This window comes from Sapajus apella, unplaced genomic scaffold, assembly GCF_009761245.1.
Source record: "Sapajus apella isolate SASKATOON/1434 unplaced genomic scaffold, GSC_monkey_1.0 scaffold1, whole genome shotgun sequence".
In the NCBI taxonomy this organism is placed as follows: domain Eukaryota; kingdom Metazoa; phylum Chordata; class Mammalia; order Primates; family Cebidae; genus Sapajus; species Sapajus apella.
In genome coordinates, this window is record NW_022436941.1 from 49,540,342 (window position 1) to 49,558,017 (window position 17,676).

The window sequence follows — 17,676 nt, forward strand, 5'->3', positions numbered from 1 at the left end:
AATCTTTGTGTGAAAAAAAAGATTCATACTGTCCCTAAGAGAAGAAAAAATTTAAAATCTATTGAACATGACATGATGATTACAATGCTGCTGAGTTAGGTGACTGAGAGAAACATCTAGCACAGATTTATAAACAGCACATTTATAACCAGTGTGCAACCACAGTAAAATACATTGTCCCATATTTCTAAATTTTGTCCATTACATTTGAAAGAAGGGAATATTTACCACTGGGCAGCTCTCCAATTGCATTAGGACAAAATGTAGAAATAGGATTCTACAGAATTCAATACACTGTTACAGAAAAAGGCAATTCCTCCCCATGAATCAAAAATGCATTCTAGAGCCAGAAGTTCAGCATAGTCCACATTTTAAATCTAATCACGTAAATGAAACTCTAACGCTAGGCCAAAAGCAATGTTAACACTGTAAAAAGCTCACACGGCACGATTATTTTTGCCCAATTTGTTTAGCGGTTATCTCTGAGGAATCACTCCAATGTTTTCATTAATTCACTTTCATAAACTCATCATGATACACAATTCTCTGTGCAATTTTCATGATAATATATATAATGCATATACAAAATACTGAACTATTATGGCTTAGTATGGTTTTGAAAAAAAATATTTAGAATCTAGGAAAAGGCTTAGGAATGAAGAGAAAAAAGTAAGTAAAAAATAGAAATTGACCCCAACTTTTATGTAGAAAATGAAAAAAAAAAAAAAAACAAAAAAACAAAAACCAAACTAGGGAGCACTCATGGCAGCAATAAAAGCAATTTGGTGTTTTAGATTGATATCCTAAAGCGATTTTTAACACATAACACCTTTGGACCATTTATTTTAACTACTAATCCTGCTTCCTCTTTGCCACTCCTGCAGATAATTAGCTGTTTGAAACTGATGAGGCCACAATATTGTTTTCAGGTGAAGTTCACCTGGGCCACAGAGGCTGTAGGTGTTCATGTCTGCAGTTTCTCCAAGATGCTGTGGGACCTAGCAAGGGGGCCTCAGTGTCTTCACAGCCCTCCAGCTCACCACTACCACCACCATTCAGGTTCACAGGATGTACTTTCACCACATTAGTGACGCTTCAGTTAAAATGTCTTCAAATTGATCCTAGAAATCCAAATACTTTTGTATTTTTTAGAAAGGAAATTTCATCATACAGCTGAAAAGCACATGCCTAGTCTAGCTCTAGGTCCCTCCTTATATCTCAACTATCCTTTCCTGATCTCAGCAACTATTTATACCTTTTATATCACTAACACCTTCTCTTCTTCTTTTCCTTCCTATATTTCTTCAACAAAACGTAAAAAATCCAAAATGCTCCCCTTTCTTCCGTTTTCTCCAAAATCCTCCTCTCCTTGCTGTCATAGCCAATAAGCAGCATCTCTCAAAACTTCGTGCCGTGAAGGACTAGGCATTTTGTTTTGTTTGGCTGAAACCGTCAAAGGTTGACCCTCTTATAAAACACAATAAAATAAATGACTAGATAAGCTAAATAACAAAAAACAAACACAAACAAAAAGCAAAACAAACAAAAAAAATGCAAAATAGCAACCCATAGATACTGCTTTTGGATATTACAGCAAAGTGAAATTGTTATAAAAGTTTCCAATCCTCTTGTCACAGACTAGAAGCAAACACTGTGAACAGGCAGCCTCTTGAAATCCACACTGAGGAGCACTCCCTGAAGGCTTCCACGTTTGTCATCCTTAGATATTTGCTTCCCATCCCCAATCCTCCTTTAAAATTCATCTACCATTGCTACTGTTTTATTTGGCCCATTTGAGATCTAACTCCCGTTTTTGGTCATGTTAGTATGAGACACTGATTACTAAGTAATCACTGTAACTCAGTGAAAATACACTCTCTCCCTGGTTTCTCCCTGCCTCTCCAGCAAAGGCTTCTCTCACCTTTCAGGTAATTTTTCTTTCCCAGCACCTTATTCTAATGTTCTGCATGGCTCCATTCTGATAACTTGTTTTTTTCCCTCTGTCCATAAAAATCATCATATTCATTCTCCAGATTTCAGGTATCATCTCTGAACACCCAGTGTCCATCTTTAACCTGAGACAGAGGCAGGTTCTCTCACGAATTTTCTTCCCTCACATAGTCATTGGTACTCAAATTCATTATTCTTCCAACTCAAATAACTTCAAATGTTTACCAAAAGTTCCTGCATTGTCAGGTTCTGCAGCAGACGCGAGTTCAACCTAAACAAAGCCTCTCCTCACTAGGTGGTGCCCTACATAGCATGGGCTTCGCATTTGACACAGCTGGGCCTACGCACTACCACTGAAGAGCTGTTGCTATTTCATCTCTCAAATTCAGTTTCCTTGTGTGAAAATCTGGGGTATATGATTACACCTACTTCACAGAGCTGCTGTTAAACTTAAGTGAAATGAAGGTGGAGTGTCTGGCACATAGAAAACACTCCATCAATGTTATTGTTGTCATTATTATTAACTATTCCCCCAGTAACTTTTTATTTGTATTATGTCACAAATAACTTTTTGATAGTTGATAATCTGTCTTTAGGTTAGATGTATGGCAACTTGTTAGTCCCCTTTACTCATTACTGCTATGACAACATGCAATTCCAAACCATTAGTAAAAGTAGAGTACTGAAAATGGCTCAAATATTTGCATAGATAAATAAACTTGCAAGTTGGGAGTACAGTAAGCAAAAAGGTAAATGGAGTAAAATACATTCTGTTTCTGGCACAGCCACTAACTGTCTGACATTGCCAAGTCTTTCAACCTCTCTGTGTTTCAATTTGTTTTCTCATCTATTAAATAGACATCCAAATATATAATCTATATCCTTTTCATTTCTTAACTATTCAAGGTAAAATTATTCTTTTTTAATTCCAGATATAAACTATGCAATCAAACACAGGGTATCAATACCTGTTTTACCCCAAAACAGGTTTACTCAAAGACAAAATAGCCGTTGTTTTAAACACAAAAAAATTAGCCCCCTCTATGCAAAACCCTACATATGATATAAAATATTAGGTGAGAATTCAAGAAAATTACTGTTTTCTAAGGAAAAAAAGAGATGTTTTATAAGGTTTTCTAGTTTGGCACTTTGTTCATAAAATATACAAACATAACATAGAATCCAGGCTAAAATATTCACTGATTATACACTATTACTTGTTTTTAACTGGTTGCCAGTATTTCACTGTTTGATACCGACAGCTACCATTGAGCATACAGTGTCCTCGCCAGTAACTATGCTAAGCTCTTCACCTTTATTAGCTCACTTAATCCTCACAAAGAAACCTATGAAGTAATATTTTGTATCATTTAACAGATGGGAAAACTAAGTATTCTAGGTTTCACTTCCTTAAAATCATACCAGTAGAGCATGGCAAGCTAGAACATGGTATTAGTTTGCAAGGCTCCTAAATCGGTTAAACAATTCATTATAAAGCCTTCTCCCAAAGACAGTTCTATGCAGATTAACAGACACACACACAGTTCAACAAAATAATGAAAGGGGAAAATATTAGAAGTTTTAAAGAACTACATAAAAAACAACATCCATGGAAAAGAAAATAAATATGCTTAACAAAAAAAGGAACCCACCTTCATGGCCTATAACTGATCTGGAAGCTGTCTGGAAGCTAAGAATTCCTGCCACATTGTCATTGGCCAAAATGTTCACTGTAACAGTGTTGGAGCTTGGCAAAACTCTACTTCCACCTTCGGTGTACACCAAACTAACTATGATGCTTTCGTCATCCTCTGGTTCAGAGTCATCCAAGATGGTTAAAATGACTGTCTTTTTTGTTTCACCTATAAAAGCATTAATGGAATAAAAACCAAAGTAACAAAATTACCAACACAGAGAACTCAGAAAGGCCCAAAATAATTTCTATTTTTAAAAGTTAAGTAAAAATATGAGTGAACTATAACAATTCCATATCATGGGCAACATAAGCAAATTTTGATGATTAGATGTCTATCTTTTCCCATATCAAACACTGTAGAGTTTCATTAATGAAGACAGATTAGGAAGAAGGACATTTTGAATTATGGAAATGTGAAAAGGTAGAATTATTTCAAAGAATCATGGCTTTACTTCCTGGTTTTTAGCCAAGAACTGTGACCTAGCTAGGAAAAGAACTTCAAAGGTATCTTCTGTTTAGAAACAACCCCCTCTAGGAGAGTGGAGTCTCATTCTCATTCTGGCATTACTATGATAATTTTAAACAGATATTCAACACAATACCTTCCTGAAAAACCAGGGACACTTAGGGAATGGTGGTCAAAATGAGGAACTAAAAAGAGATGTCAAATTCTGAGCAAAAGAACCAGCCTGAATGAGATGCATTTTTGAGTAACTGGATGAGATGACAGCATCGAGTACCAGTTTCCAGAAAGTGGTGGAAGGAAGAAAGGAAGCAGAAGAGGAAATCAAAGGAATACGTGACAGCCACAAAGTCCAAGCAAGCTACTTTGCAATTTGATCTAGTAGACAGGGCACCACAGAATGTCCCTAAATCAAATACTGCTTCTACTGTTCAGCTTAAGGTGTCCCCTATTTATTTTCTCCCCACTTCCTCAAGAGAGAATGAAAGAGTGAGAAAGGAAAAGGCAGGGAAAAGGAGAAAGGAGATTAAATGCATGTTCTCTCTTTTGTGACCCTGGTGCATTTTCATCAATACAGCAGTGTCAAGATTCCTTTAAGAGAGCACATTATCTAAGAATCTAAGTTACCTATAGCTATAAAATAGAGTCCATTTTGTGTGATACTAAGATTACAATTCATGGTAATACTAATTTATATAATGCTATTTTTTATATATAACTTTCTTTGTAGTTAACAAAACCACTGGAAAATCTAACTTTATATTTTCATTTCCACTCCCTCCTCATTACATTTTCATTATTCCTTTTGAAATAGAAAAGTTACCAATTACTAACCTGTTCCCATCTTCTGTCAAGCATATCATATCCCACTAAATCCTCAAATCACTGACTAAAAAATAACCATTATAAAAATATTTTATAAAATTTTTTAAATTTACCCTAAAACATTATGCTTATTATATGTTTCAAAAAGCATAGTATATATGTACCATGACCTCTAATTAGTTTCCATAAAGAAGTATATACACTAAAAAGTTAAACAACAATACAATGTATTGCTCTAAAATACGGAATTATAAAGTTTCCTTTGTTATATATTCCGAGGTTTTTAGAGTATACATTATTTTTTCAATCAAAAAACCACTATGTTTTTTTAAAATTTTGTATAATATATAATTGCCCAAATGAGGATTTAATCAATAATGTCAGTAAAGATACCTTTCCCACACCCAAAGAAAACTATTTTTAACATACTAATTCTCCCAATTTTAAATAGCACAGGAATCAACCAGTCCTGAAAAAGCACCACTCAACCTGATCCTAATTCTAATTAGCTGGTCATGTAAAATATCATTATATGTTTATGAAAATTTATAATAGTGATCTCAAATGTAGGCACAGTATTATAAATTGATCTATCACTAGGATTAATGTAATATACATGCAATTACCAAAGTTTATGCTTTTACTTAAAAATTATTTTCACTGATGATATATCCTGATTTGTTATGAAAATGTTTATCAATTAATACTCATTTTCCTAGCTACCACTGCTTCTTACCAACATGTATGGTTGTAGGTACATGGCTCATTATTAAAATTTCCCTTACAAAATTAGAACTTGCCTTATAGTTGCCCTTGTGTTTGTTAAAGACACTACTATCAAACATAAAGGGATAAAATTCACATATTTCCAAAAAAATCTATTTTTAAAACTAAAAAGTTACATATGTAGGGTTATACCAGGCTATGGATGTCATGTTAACTATTAACAAGCCAGTTAACTTCTATTTTCTTCTAAAGTCAAACCACATTTTTATATATTAACCAGAATGTACACAGTAAGAATGCTTATAAACTTTGTCATAAAAATTGACTATGATGACTTCACCGGGGGCAACTGAAATCCATTTAGAGCCATCACTTACCTTCAGCAAAAGTCAGAATCTCTCCGGCACCCATAAAATCTAAACCTTCAGTAGCCGTTCCACCAACAACATTCCATTCAACTGACACTTGACCTAAGCTGCCCCCTGTCCTGTGTATCATCAGCTCCACCAAGGTTTGGGGCTGCTCCTGAACTTCAACAAATGAGCCATCTTCAGAAGTATTAGGACTAATACTGTAGATCACAAACACTCCAAAGGCATCACCATTTAGTGCTATGACAACTGTAGAAGTATTTGGCTGTCCTACAGTTGGCTGATTTTTCAAACTGGCTGAAATGTTCATGAGGTGTACTTCAAGCAGAGAAATTAGAAAACTCTCATCCATCTCTGGGAAATCATCAGGAAGAATAGACACTGTGAGATTTGCGAATTCATCACCTTCAAGCATTATGGCCCACTGCCTTGTCACAGGCTCATAGTCACTACCAGCCACAGCCTGACCACTAAAAAGAGATGCTACCCTGGTCATGTTTTTCCTGTAGGTCCAGAAGTCTGAATTGTTGACAGCTGGGCTGATCCATGATGTCATCCAAAAACACTGGGGACCCTCAGAAGCACTGAAAAATGAAAATGCTGAGCAAGCATGTTCTTTAAGGCACAAAGTGGCACAGGTATACTGGGGCTCCCCCACAGCAGAGACATTCACCCAAGTTCTCCAAAGTGGGTCAGGTACCCCTTGAATTGGCGATTCATAGTAGGATAGTAAATCTTGACCTTCCTCAATTGCAAGAGCCACTACATCAACGTCAGAAGTACTGTAGAACAACAACAGCCGACCAAAGTGCCCTCCGCTAAAATGTGGAGTGACAATTAAAAGACAAGTTAAGCATTCAAAGTTATTACACATAGAGAAGAGGAATGCTGATAGTTGTTTTCAATTATTTTTAAAAAATGTTTAAAGTCATCGTACAAACACAATCCTGTTTCCTAATGACACTTGTCTCCCAACATTTTGTTTTTCTCATGTAAAGAAATCTTGCTAATTTTCAATAAAACAATACTCATTTTTAACCAAGCTATGAAAATATTTTCCAAGGTATGCCAATTGAGGACTTCAGAACAAATTACAAAGTTAATTTTTATTGCCGTACTTAACTGAAACAAAGTAACAATGATAACGGCATGACTACATTTTGAAGAAATATAGTAACAGTCAGCCCTCCTTATCCACAGATTCTACATCTGTGGATTCAAGACTGCAGATCAAAAATATTCAGAAAATAAATAAATAAACTTTTAAAACCAGTCCAGTATAGCAACTATTTACATAGCATTTACATTGTATTAGGTATTATAAGTAATCTAGAGATGATTTAAAGTATATGGATGGCTGTGCAAAGGTTATATGCAAATTTTATATTTTACACCACTTTATATAAGGGGACCATCCAAGGATTTTGTTATACCCGAGGACCTTGCAATTAATCCCCTGTGGATACCAGAAGAATGACTGTACTTTGCCACAAGTTCCCGAAATTCTGTTTTCTATTTCTGAAGGAGCTCAGTGAACCCAATGCTGCCTCACAACAACGACGACACCAAAAAAAAAAAAAAAAAAAGAAAGAAAGAAAAAACAAGAAATACAGAACCTGAAAATCACCTCTTCATACATCATACAAATGTTCTTTGATTTAGAAGCCAGTATATTTAAGTACTAATTGTAACAAATTACAGATTAAAGCAGTGATGTAAAATTTATTACCAATTTCACTAACAATAGGTATGGTAAAGGACAGCTTCTTCATACTAATAAGCATAATACAATTAACAAATTAAATAACCTAAAAAATAATTTATGATATAGAAAAAAACCTCAAAACCTATCTTTCCCCACCACCCCACAACTCTCATCACTCCCACAGATGCAAGTAGCCATCTCATATACCTTCGCCTGACAGTTATGTTAGCACAGGAACTTCTTTCCAGAGGCTCTTGAACACGAAAAACCGTCTGAAGAAAGGCTACTGTACCATAAGGATTATCATTGGCAGGAATAATAATATTTGCAATTCGATCTAACCCAATAGTACCTCCACCAGAGGCATCAGTTAGTTGCACCTGGATAACCTAAAAACACAGTGAAAGCTTCCTTAACAGCATTACAGTTCTGAAATTAGAATAAAAACGATTCAAGGGGAAAAATCAAACATTTACATGCAAGTATAAGAACAAAATGTTAAGAAATATAAATGGACTAAAAGAAATCCCCCAATTACACTTACAAACCCAGCATGTAACAGAATAACTCATCATCAACATTTAATAATAGAATCTGGTTAGACATAATATAGGCTGTTTAAACTCCTTAATATTGATATATAATCATGTGACTCAATTTTAAGATCCCTGTTTATGTTTACCATTTCAATAATATGCCTTTTATGTCCTATACCTTTTTTTAAAAAAATCTGAAATATACATTTTAATGGAGAGTTAATATACTACGCTTTATTTCCCACATTATCTTAAATAAAATTCTTTGACAAAATTTAAAACAAAAACATATTGTAATGTCACCTAAATTTAGAGAGAAGAAAAGAGAAATGTGTTATATGTGCTAATGAATATCTAATATTTTAGAAGTGAAAAATGGCACAATTCACATTCAAAATAAATTTTATGTTCTATAAAATTTTCTACTATTAAAGAATAAATCCTATTAAAAGTAATTTTATGAGATCTAAATTTTAATAATACTTGAATTTCATACAATAAAATTATCTTCAGCTATTATATGTTAGTGATTAATTTTTCCACTGATACTTTACTTATATTTGCCATCTTGCTGCTTCATCATGAAAAGGAAATACCAGGAAGATGTATCTAGCATGGTAATTTTCATATATTAAATTCTCAACAATGGCTGAAGAATAAGTGAATGAATGAATGGAAAACCACAATAATGTTAAGATTGACTGGCTCACAGCCAAGCCAGAAGGGAGTGTAAATATAAATTAAGAGTTTATACAGAACAGGCCAGGCACATTGGCTCATGCCTATAATCCCAGCACTTTGGGAGGCCAAGGAGGATGGATCACCTGAGGTCAGGAATTCAAGACCAGTCTGGCCAACATGGTGAAACCTTATCTCTACTAAAAATACAAAAATTAGCTGGGCATGGTGGCGTGCACCTGTAATCCCAGGTACCTGGGAGCCTGATGCAGGAGAATTGCTTAAACCCAGGAAGTATAGAGTGCAGTGAGCTGAGATCATGCTATTGCACATCAGACTGGGCAACAAGTGAGAAACTCCATTACAAAAAAAAAAAGTTTATACAGAACAAATGTATAAATTATGACAGATCTATATACATGTATTTATCCATTTAACCAAAATGTTGAACAATACAATGTAATTGTACAAAAAAATGTCTTATAGTAGTAAACTGGCATATGTATACAATTTATTTCTAGAATATTCCTGCTTTTGTCAACTGTAAGGATCACTTTCACACTACCATAGTTTGAACATGCTTGCAGGAATAATTTATTTGACATCCTCTCCAAAATGCCACAACAGCCATCTGTTCTAGTCACTAAGATAAGGTATGATTTACAGTGTCATTCTATACTAGCCATTCCTCTCACCTCTTCAATCTCCGGAACGTCGTCAGCCAGGACCTCTAACAACAAGGTTTGAATGGTTTCCCCAGGGGCAAAGGTCACATTACCTGAGACAACTCGCAGGTCGCCAGTAGCAAGCTGTCCATTAATGGTGGCAACCCACTGGACAGTAACATTGCCAAGTGTCCCAGAATTTCGAATTATTGGCAGGTTTACCTTCACTGAGTTAAACTCAGGTTCCTCTACAGTAAGTTTAGTAATCTGAAAACCTGAAGGGTAGACAGAGCAGAGTTAATTTGAAATACAAAGTGAAACAGAGATATCATAAAGTTAACCAAGCACCATCCTATGGTGGACTCCTTTTGCCCCTAAGCAATCTAAGTAGCTACAACCCACAAAAACCAGAGTAACGCTGTGATACAAATTGGTCAGCCCTGCCAAAATTTCCAAATTATCTTTCACACTGACAGAAGCAGAAACCACAAAGCCCACAGGGTTCAAGTCTATACCAGACATGAGTGACAAGTCCAGCGAGCACAGAAGCTGAATGCACAGTGCAAGCTGTTCCAGAGGGGCAGCGGCTATTTGGTTCCCACGGCTGATGTTATGCTGGAAAGGAGCTTGATATTTACACATTTACTAATTATCAAGAAAGCCCATAAATCCACATTTTTTTATAAATTTCTATAAATTAAATTTTTTTTTAAAGAATAGCCTAAGACTCACAAAACACATATAGTAGGCAGGTCTGACCCAAAAGCCAATAGTATGTGACATCTCTATATATACTAAGAGACTGATTTCTTTTTTAAACAATCACTAACCACTGCCAATGACTGTGCACAGATGTCCTATATGTCAGTAACAGCAGGTTAAGAAAGAAAACATGATCAGATCAATTCTAAGTCTCTAAAATAAAGAAAATATCATTATCTATGTTCTGTACATACACACAAGTCAAAGAGAGACAGAAAATAGTCTTCCTACCAAATAATCCATAGGGGTCATCAGAGGCCTCAATAATAATGACTGCCTCTGTTAAAGCCCCTAGTCTGGCTCCTCCTGTTGTTTCATTCAGCAGTTGCACAAGAAAAGATTCTTCCAGCTCAGGATAGATGTCATTAATGATATATATTGGCACAGCTTTACTAGTTTCCCCTTCTAGCAAGACCACATCTGATGAAGCTATGCTATAATCTTCACCTAAAAAGACCAAAAGTAAAATGCTAAGACTTCTAAAATATGATCACAAACATTCCATATACTAGGGGAAAATTACTAGGTATCAAACTTTATGGAACTACTTGGAAATACTTTTTTGAGGATATTGACTATAATTATTCGAAGCAAGAAGACTTTTACCCCTCTCAGTAGAAAAATGGGTTTGACAATATCACAAAATAATGAAAAAGACTTCCTAGGGGTGTTCAAGTTCATTCCTTCACCTTCAGAAAGATGTATACATATTTGGTCTATTTAAACATATAAATAGAGAGAGAGAGAGAGAATCATTCATTACATGATAGCCCCACCCTTATCTCCAAAAAAAAAAAAAAAAAGTGTACTTTTAGAAGAAGGAACAGAACTAGAATTGTAATGTTACTGGTAAGATAAATTATACCACTACACAGATATGGGCACGCTAGCATCATCAATTTTACAGCTGGACACAAAAATACTTTCTTACATAGTTGGATTGAAAGCTGCTATTGAGTACTGCTCAGGATGGCAGGGGCTTTGTTTTCTGTTTTAAAAAAAAAATAATGTGTGGGAAAAAGAGAGACGCTTCCTAGGAAGACTGGGGTCTAATTACCTAGAACACTGACAAATCCCCACCATCTGTCAATGTGTAAGGCCCTCTAGAGGCAGCCAGACATTCCTAAGAGCAACCCCAGCCCACATCAGTTAGATATTAAATGGACCTGGTTTATTGTCTTTTCAAGCAAGTATTATGTCCAGATGATTTATTTTTTAAAAATCAAGCATAGCATCCCATCCATTCACACTCCTGTTCCTCTGAGAGCACACAAGAAAGATACTAATTGAATACTTCTCAGGCAAATCTCCCTCTGGATGCTGGGACTGCACTATCAAAGTAGGCAGTTTTCTAATACATGCATCTAGCAATGAAGTCATTTTGCTTATATATAAAATAGTTGATGCTAACTATTGCCTCTTCCTTGCTCTTCACAAATTAATAAGCAAGCAAGATAAAGGGATCCAGAGACAAGGCTGCTGCCAAGCACTGAAAGCATGCCACTGCCCATTTTCCCCTGCATCCCTCAGCAGTCATTGACGCGTGCATCCCTTTCAAAACTGAGTACACGCAGAGAAAGCCAGTGATTTCCTCAGTTTACTTTTCATAGATTTGTGCATATTTTGGTCATTATAGTTTTTAAATTCATAGGTAATTTTGCCAAAACATTTTGCAAAGTCTACAAGTTCAGTGTCATATAAAAACTCTAGATTTATCCCTTGAAAAAGATACAAGAGTATTTCTAGTTTTCTAATTGATTATCCTAACTGCATCTTTAAGAGACTTTATTAATCAAGGATACATGTCCCTCTGTGTGTATGTCCCACTGTATGTACTGCTTTTTAGATGTCTTTTCTTACCAGCTATTGCAGTTATTGGCACAGCTTTAAACTTCACAGAAACATCTGCAAATGTTCCTCCTGTTCTAGTCACATTGATAATGGGTCCAACATGATTTTCTGCCACTCGGACAATTGGTGCTGAGAGCTGAAGAGTTCCAAATGCATCATCATTGGCAATGATAATTACTTGGGCAACAGTTTCTACCTTGGACCCAAGACGTGGAGAATTTGGAACTGTAAGATAAAAGATCCAAATATAACACAGAAAGTTATCAAAATTCCAATAACTGGCCAAAAGTGATCAAGAAACCTCAGCAAGACTCCATCGCCTGAATAGGACTCTCATTTAGGGTTTTCCCTCTACTATTTATATTTAAGAATATGTATTGCTTAATATGCACCAACATTTATGTAGACATATTCAGGATTCAAAAACAAACTAAACAGAATGTCCCGGCTCTCTCATAGCTTACATTCTAGAGAAATTTTAATTATAGAATTTATAGCAAAAGAACAGTTACCTACAGAAATATTTTAATATGTATTGAAAAGTTATCAAAAAGAAAAAATCATTAGAGTATAATTAATCATCACTTTACATATTACAACAGATGACGAAATCTACAGAATGATGCTCTTCTAATTGGTTTGCTATGCCATTAAAACAAAACAGCATTTCAGTTACAAAATTGAGTAGGAAGCTAATTTAGTTCCTTGACCCCAAAGACTAGCTGCAAATCATCATACTCTAAATACTGCTTCACCTTCTTCCTTGACAAACCTGTTCTGCACTGCCCAATACTAATTAGTACAGTCACTGAACTACTTTGTTACTATGGTCTGAAGGTTTGTGTCCCCCCATCCCAAAATTCATACGTTTAAATCCTAATCACTGTGGTGATAGTATTAAGAGGTGGAGCCTTTGAAGGTGATTAGGATAAAGGGGTGGGACCCTTATAAATGGGGTTAGCACCATATAAAAGAGGCCTGAGAGAGACAAAGACCCCTCAATGCTTGCACAAGACTCAGGAAGGAGGCCGTCACCAGACACTGAATCTGCTGGCACCTTAATCACGGCACTTCCCAGCCTCCGGAACTGTGAAGAATAAATTTCTTCTCTCAGTCACCCAGTTTATGGCAGTTTGTTACCCCAGTGGATGAATCCACTCAGCCAGCAATCAGAGTCAGCCTCAAGACTACATCAACCCTGTTATAATGGAGTGTGGTAGATAATTTTAAAGCTCCATTCTTATTTTTATTGATTTCAGAGAGCAATACTTATTTTGAAGGCATATAGAGCCCTCCACAAACTCTGCCTGACTTTTCTCGGTTCAATTCCAATAGCACCCTTGCCAAAACAATATTTAAAAATGACCTTTTAACACAAATGAAACAAAAACAAACTTATTATTTTTGAGTTCATATTTAGAATACTTTCAAACAACCATGGTATTTGGAAGTATGTGACTGTGAAAAAATTTAACATTTTCGAAGTTTAACCTAAACACTGGTAATAACACTATTTAATTTAAATGACATGAGCCCAATTATGTCACAGTTAAAATCATAAACTATGAATCAATATAATACAATTAACTTCAACTAAATTAGGAAAGAATGGCAGTAACATAGACAGTTGCAGCAGCAGGTGACATTTTCTGAGTGTGGAACTACACGCCATGTATTGTTCTAAGCACTTTTTGTGTATTAAATAAGTCATGTAATCCCACACCATATCCATGAGGTAAGGAAGACTGTCTATAGATGAGGAATCAGAGGTACAACAAATAAGTTAACGAAGTTATCTAAGGTCTTAGATGAGTATCTGTTGGGACACAATCCAGGGGCATTCTATGAGGGTTTGCCTAATCTCTAGCTCCATATCTATAATTCCTTACCAAACCAGATATACAACCTTCAGTTATCCATGACTATTTATCTTCCCTATGCCCTTAGCCAGATGCTAATAGCCAGTTTTCTCACACTGCTCTCCTTACTCATGAAAATTGATGATTACACTCCCAGTAGAGCAGCAAAGACCCTATTAGGTCTTAAATCAATTTTGGTTTTAAAATCTGAGTCAATATCATATAGATTTGCACTTAATTGTTCTTTAATTATCCCACTTCACAGCTTTATACCTATGCTGAACTGCCCCATGTATGTTACATGGTTCAAGAAAAATATCAATCATGAAATTTATGTTGATTGCTTCTTCCATTCCATAGCACATATTCTGCTATACTACTTTATTAATAATAATTGTTCATGTTTATAAAATGCTTACCATGCATCGGACACTGTATTTTTACATATACAGTATTGCCATATTTAATCCTCATAATATTTCTATATTACATGTAAGGAAGCTGGGGCTTAAAAAGACTATGTCCAACAATTTATTATTATATACTGGAACATAAATTATCTGATGCCAAGAGCTGCAGCTAATAGCCATTGTGATATGTGATACTCCCTCATGGTTTTATTTCCATGTCAAGAGACTGCGAGTTCCTTGAAAACCAGGCTATATTCTATAATTCTTTTTTTTTTAAATAAATATATTTATTTTATTTTATTTTTTTTTTAAGACCAATTCTTGAGTTTTATCTTAATTTGTTTGCAATTATAACTGATCCTAAATCTTGCTTTAAAAAGATGTCAAGGTGGGCATTGTGTGTGAGGATGTTTTACCTTATAATCTGAAGATGTAACATTAGCAATTGTCCTATAAATTTTTTTCTATAACCCTGGACTGCATTTACATTGTGGGCAAGAATACTGCTCACCCCACACAACAATTCACCCAAGTGTTACAGTAAAGTAAAGAAGCTTACTTGTAAGAAGTGTTAATCTACATGGCAGAACACAGTCAACATGCAGATCTTGGAATCTTACGTTTTAGGCTATATAACTACAGTTTCTTAAAGAAGGTCTTACTAGTTTTCCTAAACACATTGTCCTAAAATTAATATTGAATTAATATCACTGATCTTTCTTCCATTATCTATTCCCTTATTCCAGATCTACAGTCTTCTCTATTCAAAAACACGTTTCTAGAGCTACAGGTCTTCCTAGAAAGAAAAATGAACTAATGAACAAGCTACAACATAATAGCTGCTTTCAGCTCTACAAGCTCCAGTCCTGCTCCCCATCCATACCCAGTCCACTCCCTCTTCAAAGCCACTGGGCCAAAATTCCAAGGAGAGTGGCCACTACTTTCAAGCAGAGGCTTCTACACCAGATCCTCTGCCCAGTGTCAGTCATTCCTCATTCCTCATTCATATGCCCCATCCTCCACTGATGGGGGATATGTATCCACTGATGATGATCCACTGATGGGGGATATGAATCAATCCACTGATGATGATCCACTGATGGAGAATATGAAACCACTAATGATGATCCACTAATGGGGTATATAAATGAGGAATGAGGAGTGACTGACATTGGACAGAGGATCTGGTTCAGCAGCTTCTGCTATAAAGTAGTGGCCATTTTCCTGGGACTTTTGGCCCAATGGCTTCTCAAACCTCACAGCAACCCAAAAATTTTCACAATTTCTTACGCTACACAGCCCTGTCCTCCTTCCCTCATGCAGTTGCCAGAGCTACATGCTTCTTGCCAAAACAAAGAGCTTGTGTTGGTTAGAGAATCTTCCAGAAGTAGATCAAGATGAGAGAGGCTCAGGCTGTTGCTACTAAGACTGTCCTTGGACTCCTCACATTGATTCCAAAATGTTTTGAAAGTTACAGTATACAGCACAAAGTACTAGAGGTTAGTTACACCTGGATTACATAGGAGCTTTTAAAATTCAGCCTATGAGTGTAACTGACTTTTAGAACAGAATTTCTAAGAAAAAATGTGTCCAGCTTCCAGTTGCCTTACAGGTAAACTGTTGTAAGAGGACACTTTCAAAGTTAGAGTTTACTATTTTTTATATAATTGTGTATTATATCAAATTTAAAATTTATTGTTTTAGGATTCTGATGGCTAATAACAATCATAACACACTAAGGGATACTTACTTGGACGACTCTGTACTTTCGCTATTAAAGTAGAGTTGAGTAGTTCAATAAACACAGATTCAGACCTTTCTGGCTCATCATCATCCAAAATTGAAATAGCTATTGTTGCCTCACTCTGATTAGCTCCAAAAATAGCAAATCCAGAAGCTGGTATATAGTCTGTCCCTTGAGTTGCTCTAGCTAAACTAGATGGAAAATAAGGTGGTTTTTCCATATCATCTAGTGTTCCATATGAGACAAGGACTTTTCCCATGAGGCCTTTCAACCTTATTATTGATAGTGTGATATTCTGGGTTGCTTCCTCGACTTTAACAGGTCTGTTTTTCTCAGAAAAAATGAACACCCCATATGGATCATCACTAGCCAAAACTATTAATGTGGCATTAATATGAACTCCCAAAGAGCCACTGGAAACACTGAGGATTGACACAGAGAATGCCTTATCCAGTTCTGGATCTTCATCAGGCAATACTTCCACAGTAATATTGGCACTCGTCTGCCCAATCTCAAATGTGATGTTGCCAGAAGTGAAGGCAAGATCACCATCAGGATCAGAGTCTATGTTCCAATGCAGAGTCACTGGAGACAGAGTTCCATGATGTCTTATAACCTACAAAATATTTAATATTAAAACATATTAGATTAAAACCAGTTACTAAGAGGCTTATAAATACATTAATGATAGCAGCACAATTTTATTTTATGTAAGTTCTTCTCCAGACTATAAGACTGTTGCAGGCAGGGGTCATATATTATCCATCTTTGAAGGCCCACAGAGAATCCTACAAATGGAGGATATTTTAAAAGTCTATGCTGAATGTAGTGGCACAGGCCTTAGTCCCAGTTACTCAGGAGACTGAGACAGAAGGATCACTGGAGCCCAGGAGTTAGAGGCTGCAGTGAGTTATGATGGTGCCACTGCACTCCAGCCTGGGCAACACAGCAAGACCCTATCTCTTAAAAAAATAAACAAACCATCAAAATAATAAAAATGTCAAAAGTGATTGCTCATTGAAACTATAAATTGATGAAAAAATGTTGCTTCTATTTAAATTATAACTGTCTTCTGTGTATCTTTTATTTTATCCCCAATAAATCAAATGCGATTAACAGTTTATGACATTTAGGCACACTCATAAAAGTTTTCACAATCACTGCAAAAATGATATGTATTTCATTGTAAGGAATACATATGATTGGTATGTATTTTTCTGAAAAATATATAAATAAATGGTGCTTTTCGGAAAAGTGAGCTGTAAAACTCATTTTTAAAACGTAATCCCAGCACTTTGGGAGGCCGAGGCGGGTGGATCACGAGGTCAAGACATCGAGACCATTCTGGTCAACACAGTGAAACCCCGTCTCTACTAAAAACTACAAAAAATTAGCTGGGCATGGTGGCGCGTGCCTGTAATCCCAGCTACTCAGG

The 17,676-nt window shown here is 35.8% G+C and overlaps 1 protein-coding gene across 5 annotated transcripts in view; it reads right to left on the bottom strand.

The window, feature by feature from the left end:
* Window positions 1-17,676, bottom strand: part of ADGRV1 (adhesion G protein-coupled receptor V1) — a 565,868-nt gene that overhangs the window by 441,767 nt on the left and 106,425 nt on the right. For all 5 annotated transcript variants that reach the window (XM_032276299.1, XM_032276290.1, XM_032276319.1 and 2 more), the window contains 7 exons: window positions 16,248-16,857; window positions 12,238-12,453; window positions 10,609-10,824; window positions 9,646-9,890; window positions 7,944-8,125; window positions 6,038-6,849; window positions 3,603-3,812 (listed from right to left, as the gene is read on the bottom strand). In XM_032276299.1, coding sequence (XP_032132190.1) covers window positions 3,603-3,812; window positions 6,038-6,849; window positions 7,944-8,125; window positions 9,646-9,890; window positions 10,609-10,824; window positions 12,238-12,453; window positions 16,248-16,857 — 2,491 coding nt within the window. The remainder of the gene's footprint in view (window positions 1-3,602; window positions 3,813-6,037; window positions 6,850-7,943; window positions 8,126-9,645; window positions 9,891-10,608; window positions 10,825-12,237; window positions 12,454-16,247; window positions 16,858-17,676) is intronic.